The sequence below is a fragment of the Corvus moneduloides genome, chromosome 7, assembly GCF_009650955.1.
Source record: "Corvus moneduloides isolate bCorMon1 chromosome 7, bCorMon1.pri, whole genome shotgun sequence".
In the NCBI taxonomy this organism is placed as follows: domain Eukaryota; kingdom Metazoa; phylum Chordata; class Aves; order Passeriformes; family Corvidae; genus Corvus; species Corvus moneduloides.
This window is the reverse complement of record NC_045482.1, coordinates 12,745,431-12,766,457: the sequence shown is the minus strand read 5'-3', so window position 1 is coordinate 12,766,457 and position 21,027 is coordinate 12,745,431. Positions and strand designations below refer to the sequence as shown.

The 21,027-nt window shown below is 42.0% G+C and overlaps 1 protein-coding gene across 6 annotated transcripts in view; it reads right to left on the bottom strand.

Annotated features, from left to right (window-relative positions):
* Positions 1-3,230: 3,230 nt before the first annotated feature.
* The window catches only part of PLEKHM3 (pleckstrin homology domain containing M3), an 88,763-nt gene continuing 70,966 nt past the window's right edge, over positions 3,231-21,027 (bottom strand). For 5 of the 6 annotated variants that reach the window (XM_032114481.1, XM_032114477.1, XM_032114480.1 and 2 more), the window contains one exon: positions 3,231-9,673. In XM_032114481.1, coding sequence (XP_031970372.1) covers positions 9,496-9,673 — 178 coding nt within the window. In that variant the 3' untranslated portion in view covers positions 3,231-9,495. The remainder of the gene's footprint in view (positions 9,674-21,027) is intronic. The other variant, XM_032114482.1, reaches the window with a different exon arrangement.

Below are 21,027 nucleotides of genomic sequence, written 5' to 3'. Positions count from 1 at the left end.
ATCTCTCTCCACTTATTGCAAGGTGGACTTATCAGCTGTGTTAGCTCCTAGAATTTGGTGGTGCCAAAATCCTCCCCAAGACAAAATCATTAGTTACCAGCTCTAAACATAGCAAATGTGTTTCTGCTTGCCCTCCCCTAGCAGGCCTCCACACAACTCCTGCCGACAGCTATGGAAACATTCCCATGGATTACCACAGATGCAGGAGAAGGGCCTTATATAGTGAGACTTCTCTGCCTCCCCTTTGCCTTAAGCCCTTCACAGAAGTACTTTATTGTTTTATGACAGCACAGTTAACACTTGACATAAATCTCTAAGCACAGCTAACAATGTCGATACTGTGTAAATACCTACAGTAGAGACCTGTATTTTATTACGCTTTTGCCCTCTTTTACCTGTTATCACCCAGGGTTAACTCTGTGCTAGATGCCAATTTTATACACTGCTAGAGCTCCTGTCTTTAACCACTGAGAGCCCAGCTTTGGTTCTTTGACAAACTGCAGCTTTCATTGGAGCCAGTACATCTTGGATCTGCTTAAAGGATGGAACATGCTGTCTGTTACATCAGAAACAAGTGTCCTTCAGACATGCAGAGTCCAAGCCAGAACAGGACATTTTGCAATATGTACACAACAAAGTATCCACCAGTGTCACAAGCCATTGTGTGACAATGTCTGATGACAGGATGGTGTTGGGATGGGATCTGTTTTCCACACTAGCCTTGCTTTTGTGGGCATTTGTACCCCTCCTCCCAGAAATCAGTGCAGGGGAAGGTACAAACTGGGGAAGAGACACAGAATCACAGAATAAACTGAGTTAGAAGGGACCCACAAGAATTAGGGAGTTGAACTGCTGGCCCTGCACAGCACCATCCCCAGGAGTCACACCATGTGTCTGGGAGCATTGTCCAAACACTTCTTGAGCTCTGTCAGGCTTGGTGCTGTGACCACTTCCCTGGGGAGCCTGTTCCAGTGCCCAGCCACCCTCTGGGTGCAGAACCTTTTTCTGGTATCCAACCTAAACCTCCCCTGACACAACTTCAGGCCACTCCCTCGAGTCCTGTCACTGGTCATCGCACAGAAGAGATGAGTGTCTGCCTCTCCTCTTCCCCTCACAGGGAAGTTGTGACTGCAGTGAGATCTCCCCTCAGTGTCCTCTTCTCCAGGCTGAACAGACCAAATGACCTCAGTCACTCCTCATACAGCTTCCCTTCAAGGCCCTTCACCATCTTTGTTACCCCCCCTTGGATGTTCTCTAATAGCCTAATGTCTTTCTTATATTGTGGTCCCCAAAACTGCACGCTCCTTGTGTTTCATGACTTTGTTGCTGCACTTCAGATATTTGCCTGCAGTGTCAGTCAGAAACAAGATTAATTTATAATCTTAAATGCTAGGAAAGCACTTTGGACTGAACTGCTCCAGTCATGCTGATTACATCTATTACTTTTCTTACACTGATTCAGTAACGTGCACTTTCTTATTTTTAAACAGTACCTAACTTTACTAATAATTCCTTCTTATTTACCTCCAAATGCATCATATTGCACCTACATGATAAACACCCAAGAACTTTCAAGTCAATGAAAGTTCAGCCCTTAACACAAGCTCTTATCTTACTTGTCTTGCTTTCCAGATGAGCCTTACAACTTCATTTTTAATATCTAAATGAATGCTAATGCCTTGAACTAAATTATAGAAAATTGGAAGTCACTTACTATAAACAATGGAATGACTTTTTTTAGCATGTTTAGGCTTCAATGCCAAGTTTCGTATTTGTCTACGCTTAAAATGGATGGAATTTACTCCTGCTTGTCCTGGAGACTTTGTCTGGTTTTAATGGTGACACGATTATCTGAGATGCTTTTCACTACCTTCTCATAGTGGTAGTACTCAGGCCTCTAGATGGGACCACTATTTTGGAGAGTATTTAGTTAAACAAGAACTTTTTTAACAAGACAGTCCAGAGCTATGTACACACACTCCCAGAATATTTTCACTTGCCCTCAGTGTGCTTTCACTGAAAAGGTATGGTAAGCCTCAGACCTGGCAGGTTCCCCTCAGTCCCTAAGGAAAGAAGGAGGATGCTAGCTCCATTCTTTCAGAAAACCAGTCGGTTTCACATATTAACCCAAATATTGTTAATTTTGATCTGAGAACTACAAGGGTAGCTTTTTAAAAATTAATTGTCCTGACTTTAAAAGAAGAGCTAGAGCTTGAATTGGCATGCTCTTTCCCGGGCTCCAAAGACCCCATGTCTCTGCTCTGCATGGATGCTTTTTCACATCTCTTACAGGGTGAAGTGAGGAGGGGACGTGGCAGTGCAAGGGGAAGGAGATGTCATAACAGAATTTGCTCGCCTTGTAAAGCAAATAAGGATGAAGAGAAGGTCTTGCACATGGTTTCCTTGTGCAGCTTGTGTGGTCCTGGTCAAACATTAACTCATTGCTTTTGGCTGATTTCATCACAGGGATGAAGTCCAAAGGTTCCTGCAGGAGAGAGGACTGACATTCCTGATGGACTTCTGGTCTTTCTGAGGAGGGGCAGGAAGATAGTGAAGGAGGGGAAATATCCTTCTTTCTGAAAGCTGCCAGAGCATAGGGCTGGGTGTGGAATGCTCTGGGGAGTCTCAGGCAGGGGGTTTAGGCCCATGAACTCCACCACAGCTCAGTGCTGCAATCTCTAATCATCAAATCCAGATTCGAGGAGCGGCAGAAGCTCCTTAGCTGGTGCACTGGAAGAAATAACCAAGAGCAAGAACCATGCCTGCTCCTACATCCACTGGTGTGAAAACCCTTGTAACATGGGAAAAATCCTGCCCTTCCAGCCCCTCAGTGGTCCCCTCAGTCCACCTGGGAGATGCCTCCCTCACTTAGAGTTCAAGGCCCTGACCTTGGACTCTTCTGGAAGAAGGCAGCCACACAGTAGGCAGCTCCTCCTGCAAGCCTCCCAGGAGCTCTGTATCCAAGGGTGCCTCAAAACCACAGTAAGCTCCCCTGGGAGCACCATTAAAAGTCTAGGAATTTGTGGCTTTTCAAAAACACGAGATTTACCTGGGAATCCAAACCCCCAGAGACTCTCCTGGCTGAGATCTGGGAACCATAAGTATCATATTTTCTTATATTTGGATGACTTTAACCAGCAGAGAAGTATTTTTAAGAAAACTATCACTCTTTCAAAGATTGCCTTACCCATGGTACCGTACCCACCAGAAGGCAAATTAAAAAGGATGAGTAACATTTTTTTAGTGTTTATTGAGAGTTGCCTTTATACAGGAGGGACTGGTGCTCTGATGCAGTCACAAGTGAACCCAAATAAACCCTGCTCAAGTGTCAACAAGCAATTCAACTCAATGGATTTAAATTATAACATCATTACACATCAATAATAAATTAAGACTATTGCCCAGTAGTTGCAGATAATTAAAAAAAAAAATCCTTGTCAAAAGTAAAAAAAACCAAAACAACAATGCAAACACAAGAACAATGAAACATACATAATGATGTTGCAAATAAGTTAACAGAGTAGCACACACACATAATGGTATTCCAAAAACTCGGGGTGCACTGCCAGCAATGCTAAAATTCACTGAAAGTGGTGCAGGTGAGCTAGTGCTCTGGCAGGAGGGAAAGCCCAGGCTGCCAGGGACCACATCAGCCACTGTGCTCTGCTGCTCACACCTGACTTTCCCTGGCTTTTAACTGCCTCAGCTGAAGTTGATTTGGAAGCTGCCTTTATCACTTAATTTTGCTCATGAATTCTTACTTTTGCTTACCTCAAGTATAGCAGGGACTTGCTATCACTAAGGTAACTTGCTATCACAGGTATTGATTAAAAATCAGCCTGAAAGCACAGTTTAATATAAGCAAAATCAACTTGGCAGACAAGTGCATAAGCAAAACTGAATCAACAATTCCTTTTTCCACCAAAACAATGCTGTGTATTCAAGGATTTATATTGGTTTAACATGTGGACTAGACAGGAATAAATAAACAATTGAGCCACTGACACTTGTGCACAAAGTCTAATACACTTTGGTCCTACACAGCTGATAGCTCTCCAGACCTAGATATCTCTGATGCTGACCACAAGTGGCATCTTTGCAATTTGGATTAACGACCACCCTAAGAAATTTGGGTGAAATTGGCATTTTAAGATACGACTCAAGCCATCATGGCCACACCAGGTTTTTCAGGTAAAGAAGGACTTTGCACATTATTATCCAGACTGTCTCCTCACTGTATTGCTAAACTGCAGTAACAGCACTGCTGTTGTCAAACGGGATTCCTGCTACTGGTGTCAAATGTGGACTTGTAAGATCACAGTCACTATGGACACGTGGCCCAGGCTGACAAGTGCCACATACTTTAGCAAATAATGCTAAAATTTCATTAACCTTCTCTCTAAGGTAAGGACGACCAAACCCTCACTGGGTCAGCCTTCTGGGAGCCAGGCTGCATTAAAATTGAGCTTTGAGGAAATGTCTTCACTCCCACAGCACTGGACCCTGCTGTGCAAGTGAGAAGGCAGCACTGTATGGGAGTCCCTGCCCACGTGGTGTGGACTGGCCAGGGGTTCCAGGAGGAGCAAAACTGCATGTGACCTGACCCTGTTTTAATTCCCTGTACTTGACATTATTATATGCACTGCTTCTGAAGGTCTTGCACAACTGCAATCTCGGGCTAAGCAGCCCAGTGAGTCTCAAAAATACACATACTAAGAACCAATACCATCTCCACGCTATCCTCTCTCATAATGCCCTCACAAAGCATAGATAGTAAACAAATTCTATGGTTACCATTCCTAGCAAGATGGAAACTGTTATGAGCAAGGGTTTCAAGCTCCAATGCCAAACATGTTGCACCATGGCAGAGCATTTCTAAAAAAATTACTCACTTCTCAAAATTTAAGGCACCAAAATGAGCAAAAGTGAGGAGTTCCCACACAGCATGGTGTCTTCAGAGCTGGTACATGCAGCCTGTAGAGCTCACTTCATGAGGGCAGAACAAGCAAACTGATTACTCAGCTGCCCCTGCAAAGAGCAGGCACAGCCACAGGAGAGTTTCAGTTTAAGTCTACAAGTTAATCCAACAGCAGATGCAATCAGAAAATCCAAAACAGGAAGAGAGACGCTAATATACAGTACTGTAAGGCACTCCTACTGGGAAGGGAAAATTGGAAGGCAAATTATGAAGGAGAGAATGATTGGACTCAACCGGTTCAAAAAGCTACACAATGAGCTATGAAGCTCCAAGTCTGGCTATAGGCTCAGCACTGTGAGTAAGGACAGGGACACAGCGGAGAGAGAGGGGAGACTGGCTTGCAGCTGAGCAGCAGAAAAAAAAATAAGAAGATTGTGATGATTATTCAATTAATTTCTTTTATACAGATCAAGAGTCAGCTGCAATCCAGGCAGTGACCTTGAGAAGCCTAGGAAACTCGGTGGCTTCTGTTGCTAGAAAGCAAAATTCAACTGGGCAGCTTCCCCATTTCTTCATTGTAAACAGACATCCTCTGCTCTTCTACAAAATCTTTCAGGACATTATCATCAATCCATTATAATACACACACTATCCTAATAATAAGAGAAGCCTTGACAAGAGGAGCTCTAGAGATACCCTGATGATTCACTCCTAACGGGGCCATCAGAGCCTGTGGAGTACTGTGAAAAACTTAAGTTCCTCACCAAAAAGTATCTTCCCTCACACCTGCCAATTCTTATCAATCCCAGCAGTGAGCTCATATTGGTATGTCCCGGCCAGGATGTTTTGTCACATCATGAACCCATCATTTTCCACCACATAAGACAGACAAAATAAACCCCCCCAAAAAAATAGGAAGATTCCTACACAAGCAATACAAATTTCTCTCTTCATAGATTGATAATAAAGAAAGAGCTGCAGTTTGCATCCCCTAGGTAGGCCCATCTTCCCATTAAAGGAAAGGTAGATGGTCAGCTTAAAGAGGAAAAGACTTGAATAAGGATCTCTATAGTGCCCTAGATTAAAATAATACCAGGCTAACAAATATAAGTACCTGTAGAGTGTGAAGCTATAGTCCACTGCAGTGAAGCATCCTATTTCTACATTGGTAAGTTCTGTACAAATGCTAAAGCAGTAACTGGATAACAGATCAATTCCTCCTCAGTCAGCTATGAAAGCATCTTCTCTTTGAAGAAGACAAACAGCATATTTTATTATTGATTCACAATGAAATAGCATTGTTCCAATTTATTTCATGCGTGGGTAGGACAAGACTGGAAGTACTAATACATAATTTCACCTGGGGTGGGGGTGGGGTGCAGACAGAGTCGTGCAATCTGCAAAGACCCCAGGAACTTTACCAGCTGATGCTCATCCAGAAGGCTGCAGAGCAGAGCCACGTGCAGGCTGTGGGCTGCAGAACGGGCAGGGAGTAGCAGTGGGGACCAGCACGGAGCACTGTTAGTACAGCAGAGACAACCATGCAAGGGTACAGCGCTGTCTGAAACCCAAACCACCTGCAGAACCCCAGGCTGAGGCTCCTGCTTGCAGATGGCTCCTGCAAGAAAATCGACTGAGGGCAGAATTAAGCCTTTCATTATGCTTACAAAAATTGGTGACAGAATACTTCATCTTACCCATTCATGAGGAATAACTATTTTTAGATAGGAGCTAGGCATCCCTGAGAGGACATAATCTTTCACATTACAGCCTGCTCCTAGAGCTACTGTGAAAGTTTTCCAAAGTAGAAATGAATGTCTATTCATTTTAGGAACTAGCTGGTTTACAACAACATTGGATTTTAAAGCAAATAACATGATCTGTATTGTACAGTATCCTTCTACATAAAGCTCTGGGCACTGACAGAATATCATAACATGCTTTTGCTCTATGCTATTGGTAATGGCAGTGGTTTCAGACCCATGGCTAATTTCAGCAGTTTTGCCAACATCATACTATTTTTATCCTGTAAATCTCTGTTAGCAAAGAAACTGTTCTGTAATACCTGTACAAACCCAGAGCGACTCCCATGATGTCTGTGTTGTTATTCCAGAATTCAATTCCAGTATCCAACCACCCACATGACTGGTACTTTGGAGATAGGCCATCTGTCAAAGTAACTAATAGTTTGCAGTGTCTGAACCTTGATTCCTTGACTCCATACGGTTTTTGACAGTGCACTCAAGCAGCCTTCTCTAAGCTGAGCTGGACATGAACAGCACTGTGAGGTATCATAAATACCAGAGCATGGTGATATGAAAACACCACCATTTTTTCTTTAATGACCTAACATTATGTCTACAGATAATTCAAAATAGTATCTGCCAGATTCTGACACTTTCAGAGCTACTGGCTTTGCCACAGGAGTAATTGTAGTGACACAAGCTGAACAACATGGGAGCGTTCTGTTTATTCAGCCAGTACCAGTGCAGTTCCTGTTTGCCTGACTAATTCTACAATACTTCCCCAGTGTTTGCATTTCTGAACACACAGGGAATTCTTTGCATGGGAATGGATTTGCAAGGAACATTATACCTTTAAGGGTGATAGCCAAAAGCAACTCATTTCACATGAGGAACAGTGAGCTGAGACAGAGACACCACTGTGTATGGGAAGTATTAATTTTAGTGACAAAGGTTCATGATTCATCAAGTTTATTAAGTATGGGAATCCCTACAGCACTTTGCCAAGAACATGGAAAAACCCTCACTTCCTTCTAAAGAATCCCAATGAAAGAAGGATTTCTGGAAAGGAAAGGCACTGGTTGTCTAATGTATACAGATATAAACATGCTTCTATGTATATAGTAGTTGCACTCAAATTTGAGAAAGCTCAGATTAAGTTACTTTTTCTTTGACTGGCAGCTGGAAAAGGTAACCACTTACATTCCAGTACAAGGCAACTCATTGTAGCATTTTACCTTTTAATGTAAGCATGATGTACCCTGTTCTTTTATTTAAAATACTTCAGCAATTAGTGAGATGCTTCGACAATCAAAACTGCTTTCTGCCTTGAATACAACAGTCTGCAGATTATATAGGAAGCAAAAATCAGTATTCTGTATTTTCACAAACCTATGTGAGAGGAGAGGAAAAAGACACATGCAACTGGCATTATTCTCCTGAAACCATTATTTGCTTTCTGTATATAGATGTGTGTGTGTATACATATATGAATGCTTTCATATGTATGTAATACACATATCACTGCAGGGGGTGAAAAAGAGTTAAGAATGTGAAATGGGGGAAGACAATCTAACTGCTCATTGAAGGTGAACTCGCCATGAATTAAACATACTGCCAGTAACGACACACACCTCCCCAGTTAAATCCATCATGTACTTTCCTTTACAAAATAATTTACTGTGTTTAATACTTCCCTGTGTTCCAGGTGTGTGCAGCAGAATCATACCTCGAGGAACTTCACTCTCCACCATGGAAGAAGTCATTACAGAACTATAAATGCCTTGGAGCTCAAAGAGAATGCAGGACACAAGTTGCACATGAAAACAGCAAACTAGTGTTTCACAATTTTGGAGGTACTTTCTAACTAAAATGGGCAAGACCACTTTCCTGACTATCAGTTTAACAGGCTCAGATTAGAAAAACATTTAAAGTAAACTTCATGAAATAAAAAGAAAACCAATGTGAACATTTAAAATGCCTTAAAGTTTCAGACTGGAAGGAGGAGAACCAACATCACGTTACTACGGATGAGGACACGGCCTCCCATAAATCAAGAGTGACCAGTGTAAATCTCAACGGACTTCAGTGACAGAGCTGAACTGATATTCCCAGCCTGAACAAAAAGAATAGCAAGTCCCATGCTTATCTGAATATGAAGTAGTTCACTGGGGTGGTTATAAATGTATAAACATAACTGAAGGAATTATTCTGCATCTTACGTTTGTAAGCACCCCGAGTAAAGTTTGATCGGAGATCCTTTCTCCTTGGCAAGGAGATCCTCTAAAATGTAAATGTACTGATCCTTTAAGATAGTTCTCTGAAAACATGAGGAAATGGAACCACATGCCCATAACAGAAGGGGACAGTGGATTTAAATTAATTCCTGCTCTATTGGGTTCTGTGAAACACCTCACCAGAACCCCTGCCAAGGCTACTAATAAATAAATAATACACATAAATAAGTAGATGATTCATCAATTCTAAATGAACAACATAAAAAATAATGCAGTCATGGCAGCAAGTATTTTCTGCCTTGAGATAAAGTCTTCTCCAGAGGTGGAAAAGAAAGTTGGGTACTTAACTAGCTAGACCTAAAGCATTTCACGTAAACCACATTTTGTATGAGAGCTAACGGCTGGACTTCAGTGCAGTTCAGCCATTGGTATTTCAAAGCCAACAAGGCTTTATGGCCACTTTGGCAGCTCTTGTTCACAGATGAAGAAGGTCAGGTAGTATTTTTCAAAAAAATTTCTGCCTGTCTAAGCTGAGAATTTGCTTGAGCTGGCAGCTGGGAGAGGGATTCTCTTCAGGCTGGCCACTGCCTCAAGGAACTCATGTGTTCTGATACGACAATTCAAACATGTTGCAAGACTCTTCAAAGTTCTCGTCCATATTCAGCTGCCTCCAGAAGGATTTCTGCTTCTTCTGCAATTCTTTACGCACACACCTGGGGCATGGTACAGCCTTCACTTTGCACTCAGAGTGGAAGACAGCACCACAGCTTTCACACCTGCAAACACAAATCAGTGTCAAAATTGAATCACAAAATAGGACCAGAGCATGCAACAGGCTTCACGTGGGCTGAGGGCAGTAGGTATGCCTTGAAATCATTCTGGGAGCTCAAAGAGCATTATGCTTCATAAGAGTGGCATTGTAAAATACACTGGCATGCCCACACCTCTGCTGGTGTAAAGCTACTCAGGACCACTAAAATAAGTTGACTTGCATCCATTTTGCAGTTGCTGAGAATCTGTCCCAGCACTTCTACTTCACAAACAAATTTTTAGAAGGATTAAAACTTACCTTCTTAGTAACTAGTATTCAGGTCTATCACTGAAAAGACATCAACTTTGTTTTATGAAAGACAACTCTTGCTTTGATTTGTAAATGAGGAGTAACAATATTATTTTCCAATAAGGTATATTTTAGCATTTGCAGAAACAGACTCTGTGATTTGCAACAGTCATGATATGACATATTCCTCACTGAAGCTCCAGTGGTCAGCTGTTCTGGAAAGAGTAAAGAACAGTCCACTGTAACAGCAGGAGAAGCTGTCATTTCACAAAGTGGAAAATTATACAGAGGTAGGTGATATTGTCTGCTCTGTGTCCTGTGGAAGACTGGACTAGATCAACACAACTGATCTATGTTGATCAATTGATCAACACACTGAGCTATGCTTCTGGCATTCAAAGCTGTGCTATTCTGTTCTCAAATGTGACATTAAGACTTCAAACAAATCAACTGCTCAAACAAGATGACTGGTTTACTTTCAGGGCACTGTGAGGCAATGAACTTAATGTCACAGCAGATCAAGCCCCAGTTGCAGATGGATGTTGAGCAATGAAGTATCTGGCAATCCTGAGTGGGCTACAACTAAACAATTGGACATTCTCAGCCTTTCAATGCAAATAACTATCTGTAGTGATGAGTTAAGTTGCTACAGCTTTGTAACCAAAGGAAAAAGTAAAAGGAGGACTGTCAGAGGTGAAACGTCTTAGATTTCAGTTGGATAATCAAATAATAAAAGCAACAAAACATCAAACTTTAGAGCAATTCTGAAACTCAAATAAGGGATTTCTGGTCACCCTTGGTGATTCTGTAAGACATCTTGAAATGCCTTGCACTTTTTTTCCCCTTTCTTGTAGCTATTGTATATGAGAGTCCAAGTGCCCATTGTTATAACTTTAGTGGGGTTTTTTGTTGGTTTGCTTTGAACCTATGTTTCATAGAAGTAACGTTCTTGTCTTCAAGACTGTGAAGAAAAATTGAAACCATGAAGAAACCCCCAAAAATTGAGAAGCCATAATGCCAACTACAGTATTGGGCATGCGGTTTGACAATACTGAGAGAAGTCCATAAGCTAACAGAACCTGTTAGCTTATCAGCTGCATCTCACCTGTAACTTTTAAAAAAACTGTTCATGGTCTGGCTGCACTTGAAGTTTTATGCATGGGTCCAAACACGGCCTAAATTTTAGTAACTGCAGAGCTTTGAGAAGGCTGTGCAGAGATTTAAGGAGGCACATTTCTAACTAGCATAAACTGATAACTCAAATATGAGTAAGAAAAGGAAGGTGAATGAGGCTAAGTATAAAGCACTGTATCTACTGGCTTCCATGCTCTCTTGCAGTAAAACTTGACTGTTGTATTTCTCAGTCCAGCTACAGAGTCTAAATCTGGTTTTGAATCAAGAAACCAGCTCGCACAGAGCCATTTAAAATTTCTGAGCTCAGAGGGTGTGTGTTATTGCCCTTATTCACTGAAGCACATGAACACATGCTTAGGACTCATATCCCAGTGATTTCTTTGCGATTAACGATCTGCCTTCCATTAAGCGTGCTTACGTGCTTTGCTGGGTTGGGATCTCCACAAACAGACACACTAATGGGCAAAGAAGAGACAGAAGACAGCAGTGTCTTTAAAACTTTACACCACTCTGAACTGACACTAATGGCGATTTTATCAAGCTAATTCTCCCTTGTTAGTCAGCAGTTTACAGTGCCCTGGAAGTTGCTAGAGGGTAATGATTGATGAGGAGTGTAATTTTGAGCTCTCGCATCGCCACTCCCTATGCTAGCCCAATATTTCTCTACAGCAGGCATGGAAATGACAAAACCTATCAGAAGTTGCTGCTGAAATGGATTGAGCAGGATGAGAGAGGAGCCAGCACACCTGCTCTCTCAAGTCAAAGGCAATCAGCAGAGCAAACAAAGACTGATGGGTGTTCAAATTAATATGAATTCATTTTTCAGAAATAAGCTCAGTGGAAAAGATTAACAAACATTTTTCCCATCGCTCAGAATCAAAACAGAGAGAAAAACTGTCTGAACTGTTATTCATTAGAGCTGGTGCAGTAGCTGAAGCTCTGCCCAGGACCCCACACTGTCAGGCACTAAGCAGAGGCAGAGCAGCCAGCCAGCCAGCCCTGACCTCACAGTCACTGCACCGGCACCCACTGCTGCCATGGTTGGTCCATTCTGGTGCCCCCACCCCTGATTGCTGCTCTGAAGACTTATTTTCTGCCTTCTCTGGTGAAGGCTGAGCCCAGCCAAGGGGTGCAGATGACAACAAAGCAGCAGCCTGGAGGAAGGGTGCTCTGACTTGGAGAACAAAGCTGCCTCTAGCTCTGCACAGGAACAAGTAGAGAGGACACCCGTATCAGCCTTCACTGCATGCTTGTGTCCCCCTCACTGACAAAAAAAGTCACCAGGGCAGGGGGGCAATGTTGATCTTGCTCTGCTTTTGTGCCAACTGGCAAGTTACTCTTTTTAAAGTGGTGGAGCTATACAACCCCAAGCCACCTACACAGCTTTATTTTTCCTCATATCAAATACAGTCAGTCTTAACTGCCCCTGGAATGCCGACTGGTTGACCATTTCTAATCTCACTGCGAGAAATTCTCCAGTGATACCAAAAACTGCACCAACATTATATTCCTTTTTAGAGTATTACAAACAGATTGCTTCCTAGATAATCTTGAGATCTAATTTTATCTCCATATGTGAATTTCATGGGGTTTTTTGTTGTTTTCAAGCCTCAATATATATAAAAATTATTTTATTTCTCTGGAGGAATAAAATATATTTTGTAGCCTATAAAAGGCTCACTTAATAGTTCACTACACTTACTTATCTTTTCCTTAACCCTTGTTGTTGTCATAGGTAATTCACAATTCAGGTGCTATTTCTGAATCCTGACTTACTCTTTGTCTAGAGGCCAAGAAGTCCCTACATCCTTTGTGAGAATGCTATTCACCACTGATAATAAGCTGATGAGCCCATAGCCATTCAGGCCTTTCATGTTTCCTTCTTTAATGAATGATATTGTGACACTGCACATTAATAGCATCTTGCTATTTTTCAATCCGTATTTGAAGACTTAGTGAACAGTGCATGTTGTTTTCACGCAGACTTGTAGTCTTCTAAGAAGGCAGCTGAAATAGCTTCCTCTCTATTTTGCTGTTTTCTCTTTTTTTCCCCCTCTTTCCCGACCTAACTCAGTTTCTGTTGAGACTTTAGGGGGTGTTTTATGTTTTAAGGAAGTTTTACTTGTGCAGAGTAAAAAAAAAATGCAGAGAATTATTCAATCCTCTAAACAATTTCTATTGCACTGGAAGTGTAAGAGAAAGGGCAAAGCTCTCCACAGCCAGACAGGCATTATAATGCTCTTATTATTACCATTACTAGTTACAAAAGAAAAGCCTTTCTACATTAAAAGCATATAATCATTCCTTGTATGCTGAGAAAATGCCGATGTTAGTATCTCCCATTAAGTCTGGGCATTTGAAACATATCAATATTTAGTAAATTGTAAATTTTGGCATGTTCTTCTCATGCTTCCCACCTATTTTTCACAGGATTATGGCTCAAGTAATTCTAGATGCTGCACGACCAATTGATTATGCTCATGTTTCTCCTCTGTACTGCACCATCTTTAAGTGCCCCTGAGCAGGATCAGGTGCCCGAAGTGGTGGGTACAACACAAAGAGGCCTCAAAGACCTTTCACCTTAAACAGACAAAATAAAGCAGGGGTGATCAACAGGTGGCCCAGGATGTCATCTGACAGACAGGGTTTTTGTCTTCTAGGAACCTTACTGGCTGACAGACTTACCAGTGGGACTGTGTCGGGATAAAGCTGCTGGAACCAAGAACGTTTATTAGGATGCCTTCAGTCCCATGCACATGGGCTGTACCTAACTGGCTGTACCAGGTATACCACCATTCCCACCTCACAACGGGAAGCAAGAGGTGAACTGGCTTGGCTCAAGGTCAGCCAGGGGCTCCTAGCAGACCTGACAAGGGCAAAGAGCTCCCCTGTCTCACTGCAGTGCCATATTCACCCACCACCCCTTCTTTTGTAATTTTATATATTAGCTTTCATTTTTTCATTTAAAAAATTCACTTCCCTTGTGCCAGACCTTGCACACATTTGGTCAAGTGAGTAATCCCTTGAAATGAACTTCAGCACGGATTGATTTAGGGCCAAACCCTTCACTGACTAAACTCTTCAATATCTTCTTTCCCACCATGCAGAGTAAAAACAGGATTAAATGAGGTTGTTCATTATGTTTTCCTTAGATGATGCTAAACCTTCACCAAGCATCCAAAACACTAAATCACCTGTAACTTGCCTATTAAAAAACTCAGAAGAGCAAACCACACTAGCTGAAGTAAGCATTGCCTGGGGATTCCAGCATGATTACCATCCCACACTACACATACCTGCCTGTCTGCAAGTATTTCTGAATTGCTCAGCTGTGACTATCACAGACGGGCCCTTCAAAAATCTGAACCTTTAGCAGAACACAAAGAAAAGGAAAAAGGACTAGCCTGTGTTCACTTACAACACAAAAAAAGCCCCAAAGGCAATCAATGCCTGACACACACGTGCAGCAATATTATTCCAGTTGCCTAGAAACCAATGCAAGGAGCCTGCCTAGGGAGGGATGCCCACATAGTAAATGAATGGAAGAAAGCTGGCACTAACATGACATTGATTTGTCCCTATAAGGAGCTTGTTAAGGTAATACCTTGTATGACAGACACGGCCTCTACTAGACACAGCTACGGGGTTTTTTATATACTGTACTTAAAAACTGTTAATACTTTTCAGACTTGGTTTTGAAAACTTTGCCTCTGAAGCAGAAAACAAGGAAGAGCCCACTACCCAGTCCCTCAAGTTATTATATATCTGAAATTCACTCTAAATTATTAATTCAGTGTTCAGGGAACTGGTCGTGATTCAAAGCACAGTCATAGTTTTCCTTTCCATCCACCTGCTCATCAGAAAGGGGTCACCCTTGATAAGCCAGCAGAGCCTGAAGACACTCCTTGTTTATAATGGCATGACTGGGTCCCGGGCTGGCCCCGGAGGGTACAGAAACAACAGAAAGCAGCTGATGTGCTGGGGGAACCAACGCAGAGGGATGAGCTGCTTAGAGAGGGCAGCCAGCAAGGGGTGTACAGTGACCACCAGACTGCACTGGTGGGACTCACCAAGTACAGCACCCATGGCTTGCACCTCCAGAGCAGCTGCAGGGACCAGTCTAAACACACATGGTGTCTGTGAACATCACCACCCCTGCTGCTCTAGTAATGCCATCCCAGGATGGCCAAAGGACACACCACCCAGCACGAAAACTGCTGGACCGGGGTCTGTTCCCTTTTATGCAGCATGGGCTAGACTGAGATGCTGAAGAAGCACTGAAGAAGCAGGGAAGATGGGTGAATAAACCCCCATCCTGGCTCACCCATCTGTGCCATCTCATGCCCCTCATCCTGTCATGCCAGCACCCACTGCCAAGGTCAACTGCATCCAGCAGATGTGCAAAGTGCTCAGAGATATTAAAGCCTCACAAGTGAGGGGAAAAGTGGGAAGCTCTGGAGGGGAGGGAAAACCACCAGTGCTGCTCCAGGGAAGGGGAGCTTCAGTGTCAACTCTTCCATTGTTACATCCAGAGAAATGGCAAAGCAGGCCTTCATTTTGGGTGCTCACAGAACAACTTGCTACAGGCCAGGGCTGAACAAGAACAGCTTGATTTAACTACCTGCTCTCCTCCTACAGGGGTGTGCACAGGCTGAGATATTGCACTGGACATAGCAGCAGGAGCAATGGGATCCTGCAGCTCCCAGAGCCCTCTTGGCAAAGCTGTGTCACTCCTGATTATGGAGGGAAGCCTGTCCTCAGCTTCTTCCCAGCTGTGGGTTCAGGGATTTATGCTATATTATCTACATATATTTCCATACTTGCATCCAAGCAGGAGAACTAAGGACTGACTATTGACCTCAGTGCTGTGCTCTGCGAGTTAAGCTCAGAGATATCCCAAGCCAAGTAATGTGACCTGTAAAGAGCAGTTCCTAAGAAATCAGTGAAGGGACACTAAAATCAGTATTAAAACTTTTAATTTGAAACTCATGAGATTACACGTCCGCCAGTGGAGTTGAGTTACTCTGGAGCACAGAAAAGCCCTACACATGATAGATCCATTACTTGAAAAGCACTGGAGAGGCTGAAATGCCACAGAAATTCAGGTGTTTACATTGCTCAGGCACATATCCTCTGCCTCCACAACTGCCACACCACAAACTGCACTGCACCCCTCTACCTCTCCTATTATTAACAAACTGTATTCACAAAGTGGGGGTTGAAGATTTAAAAGCAGAGTCTGGCAATACTACTAACAGTAATATTAACATATTGCCCTCCACTATTATAATTTGATTCTATCACTTTGTATTTTTCTGTAAGTCTCAAGTCCAAAAATCCTGTGACTAAGCCAGGATTTTGCTTTTCATAAAAGAAAACACTTTACAACTCTGCATTAAGGTTGAAGACATGCCTACCTGGATCCAAGGTGGAAGAAAGAAACATTTAAAGAAGTAAAGTACATATATAAACAACAAATTTGTAAGGTGATCTTAAAATTTCTGAGCACTTAAGAGTTGACAGTGTTGGCTTTAATGGGCTAAAAAGCTTCAAGGAACCATATTTGGGAGACAGAGAAGTCTATCTTGCATGAGAAAGAAGAAGAAAGAATTAAAAGGTCTTGACTGGCAAGTTGGAAATATCTAGAGTGAAAAAGAAGGCACAGTAAGGAAGCTGCAAAATAGAAAGTGTAAGCAAGATAGTTGCCATGTCCAGCCAGCAGGGAAGAGCACAAGGCAACACTGCAGAGACTTTCCTACTTGAAATAAGTATCTGCCTTTAGGCTGAACATTCTAGTTAAAAACCACTCTGACAGGAGGCAAGTAAAACCGACCTTTAAAGCTAATTCAGTTGCAAAAGACAATACTTGATGGAAAAGCTGGTATATTTGATTGTTTTCTTTTTACATAAACAAACAAAAATAAGACAATCTGGGCCAGAAGATTTTGATCAGTTTTGACAGATTCAATAAATTAAATTACCAAGAGAACTTAACATCTACTCAGGTGCCCACACTTCCTCAGAGAAGTGCTGAGCCGATCACTTCAGAGTGCTTTGAACTAGCTATCAGCATCCGATAAGCTAAGCTCTTTCAAAAATTAGGTACTAAACTACTGGCACAACTCAGATGAGCCTGGGTTGGGGAGAGGCTTTCTAGCATAAGACAAACCAATCAAAGCAAGAGGGAAAATTATGTACTTTGAGTGATGCCTTTGACCTGTGCCAAGTTATTTCCTGCAAATGCCGTACAGTACATATTTCAGTCTCTCCACCTAGTATCTATCTTTAACGTTCTCCCAAATGCTCAAAGTTGCATTTGCCCAGTGACACAGCATCCATAACACAGTAAGCCATAACCTTGCAAAGACTCTGGCATGCACAGCCCCAGAGCCTTTATTAAGACTTGTCACTATGTGCAAAGTACATTCACAGGTCTTATCAGGATGGTGGCCAAAGATTATGGAGGCATCCAAGCTGGTTGATATAGTCGAGCCTGTTCTGTGGCAAGTCTATTTTAAACTTGGGTCTTCTGGTTTGTATCTTAAAAGGTCTACATGTCTTAAGTGAGCAGCAGAACAAATTAACTTAGTAAAGTGAAAACAATTTAGCCTTGATAAATGAATATGAACACAAAAGAGCAACTCTCCATGGTTTACATACATCCACAGTCAGCGCATGAAAGGAAAGGAATGGACTAAATTGTTCTTAACAACCAAGTAACTTTACCAGCAAAACACAACAAATTTAATTGCCTGTGAAAGTAATCACTAGGATGATGACACTCAGGTAAGACCAAAACTTTATCAACTGGGTAACAGAAAATAATCTTATCATAGCCATTAATTAAATTAATGAATAGCCAATTATTAAATGCTTAATTAACTGATGGGACAGAACACACGTTTTAATGAATTATATTCTCATTCCAAAGGTAATTTTCTCAGTATTCCTTAAGATTTAAAAACTGTTAAAAATTGTTCTAAGTAATAAAACAAATACAGCCACTATTATAGGCAGCTGTGCGGCTACACAGACTTCACTTCTGTTGTTTGGTTGTTGGGTTTTTTTTTAATTTTAGGAGAAAGAAACAAAAACTCTTCCCCACATTAGTGAAGAACAAGCAAAATCAGCAACTTGAGGGGAAGTGCCTGCTTGCTAATAGGCAACGATAGCTCTAACAAGCCAATTTACAGCCAAGGATATTTAAAGTCATTGCACAACACTTGTAAATATAAAGTAAGTGATATAATATGGTAATTTTATATGTTTACTCACTAAATTTAAGCCCAGGGCAAGTTTAATACAAGAAATAAAATAGGAGGTAGATGCTCAGTTTGTTTAAGTTGCCAGAGCTCCAGCAAAAGCAGAGCTGTGAGAGTTCACATTAGGTGAAAATTTGGTCCATGAAATGTGCAATTAATTCAGGAGGCTTTAAATATAGTTCTCATGATTTAAAGGCCTTCAAAAACATGGTGAAATGGTGAAATTTTGAAAGAACCCTGATTAAGTATTATATAAATACGGGTAAGACAGGTAAGAGGGAAATGAGAGACAGAAGAATCAAACTGACTGGAAGAGGCATCAAAAGGATGGGACAATTTTTAAGAAATTGTTTAACTACTGAATAACAGCTTTCATTAAGATCTGTGCAGAATGGCCACCTCCCAAGAAAAGCCAGAGAAAGGACATATCATTAGAAAGCTTATGACTTTGTGAGCCCACCCTTACATTCAAGGCAGCAAACTGTTGCGCTGTATTGTTGAGCGGGATGTAAAGAGCCTGCCAAGCACAGCCCACAGACCCACTAATTAAGTGAACTAATTGTGTTTGTTTTGGGACCGTTTGCCAACAAAGGAATGTGTCACACTGATTAGTGAGAGAAGGGTATGTAATATATGTGTATTCAAACCCTGAGGAGTGCATAACCCAGGTATTCACTCTGTTTGCCCAAGGACTGACAAAAATGACTCTCAAGCAAACAACCAGACCAAAGAGAAACTCCAGCCCTCAAGAGGGGCCCTCTTTTTCTCTCAGCTGTACCTATCTAAAGAATACCCATCCTTCATAAATTCCTGTTGAACAATGCACCAGAAACTGCTGAGAATATTTTGGAGAGAAACAATCTCTTCACCTCAAAGCTGATCTAAGAGGCCATGAGGATGGAAAGGTAACAGCCAACTGAGAGCCACCTTGGAATTGTAATGGCCACTCTGACAGCTGTCACTCTTCTCTCCAAAGAGCAAAAAAAGTCAGGGAGGTAGCCAGAAAACCAAATGCCAGCTCAACACAGACATACATATATACATACACACACACACACAAAAGCAGGCTTCACTTTTCAAACATGCAGCAGAGAGCTGAAGTCTGCAAAAGCTGTCATGCACCAGCTTTTGAATATTTCTAACCTAAGAGCCCAGTTTGCTGGTAGAGTTAACAGCTCAAAAGTGAACAATCATTCAAATGCAAAAAGAAAAACATGGTCTTTGGAGTTCAGCAGCTCTTTCCTCTTTAACTCACCAGCTTCAGCCAGGGTACCTGGCAGTCCAGTACTGTGTACAGAATATGAATACTCTGCTGTAGATAGCAATTCCAGAAAACCAGGACAGAGAAAAGGGAGTTGTAGTCAATTATCTCTGTACACTGTGGACTCAGAATAGTACAACTAAATCACAAATTTGAGCTGTTTACTCAGAACTCTGTATGACAACTGACAAGGAAAGCTGAACACATCATTAGAATTTTCAGGTGTAATTGCAAGTCTTCACATGAACCTTTTGGACTTGCCATTCCATTTGCTGCAGGTTACCCTGTACATCTCCCTATTTCTAAGTAGCCTCCTCACTTTACGCTTGTCTTTGTAGCAGTCTGTACACCTGCTTCAGAAAACTCTCGCATCTTCAAGAGATGGAAACAAACACAAAACCCCTCCACCTGGCCTTCTCCCTCATTGCTTTGGAGCTGATGGAGCTGTGTAAGCTCTTCTGTTGGCATAACTTGCCTCCAGAGCAAAAATATGGAACTGAAATAATCTGGTTAGCTCCACATAGGTGCATGTGTAGTATTGAGATGAGAAAACGAACTAGGAAGGGAAATAAAAAATGCTGGGGATAAAAACAAGGTTCGCTTATAAGGAATACAAAAGGAGTAAGCAGAATGACAAAATAAGAAAGAGAAATATTGGAGAACCTTGCATGCTGATTGTGTTTTAATTAAAACTATTAACAAAGACCACTGTCTTTGGCATGACATCAACCATAACTTCACATTTGTGAAACATGAACCAAAGTCCTTTCTGGCTTCTAATTCACATAAAAACGGGCTAGAGCAGCTTCTGTTGCCTTGAGCTGCTGACAAATTCTGTTTGATTCCAGAAGGTTTTAAACTCTGTATTTGCAAGGTATGTCTGATCTCAGCTGAAGGGCGGGGAAACATACACCCAATAATGTTTTTGTGACCAAAAATCCCCCAGACAAATCAAATTTTAAAGTAAACTTGCCTTCCCAAATGTTCCTTCACATTCTCATTAATCTTTTGGGAGTATCTTCAATTGCCTTTTATGCAGTCTCAACAGACATCTTATGTTTTATGCTATCTTAGTCTTTCTTTTCAACTCAGCCTATCTCATCATGCACCCTAGTGTTGGGGTCCCTCCCCCGCCGTGTAGCCCTGGGAGAGGGGCCCTGAGGGCACAGACACGGGGCTTCCCTGTCCCTGCTCAGCCTCGTTCCCGTTGGTTGGTTTGTGTTCCCTGCGCGGGCAGGAGGACCCTTGGGCCCGTGACTGGAACAGTTCCTCAGCAGAGCCCCGGCCATGCGGCTGGAGAAATAAACATCTCTGAAACAGCTATCAAGAATCTGTCTGTCCATATATATTTCCTTTCCACGGGACTCCTGGTTTGATATATGCGTGTTGCAGGATCCCCACTGCAACAAATGG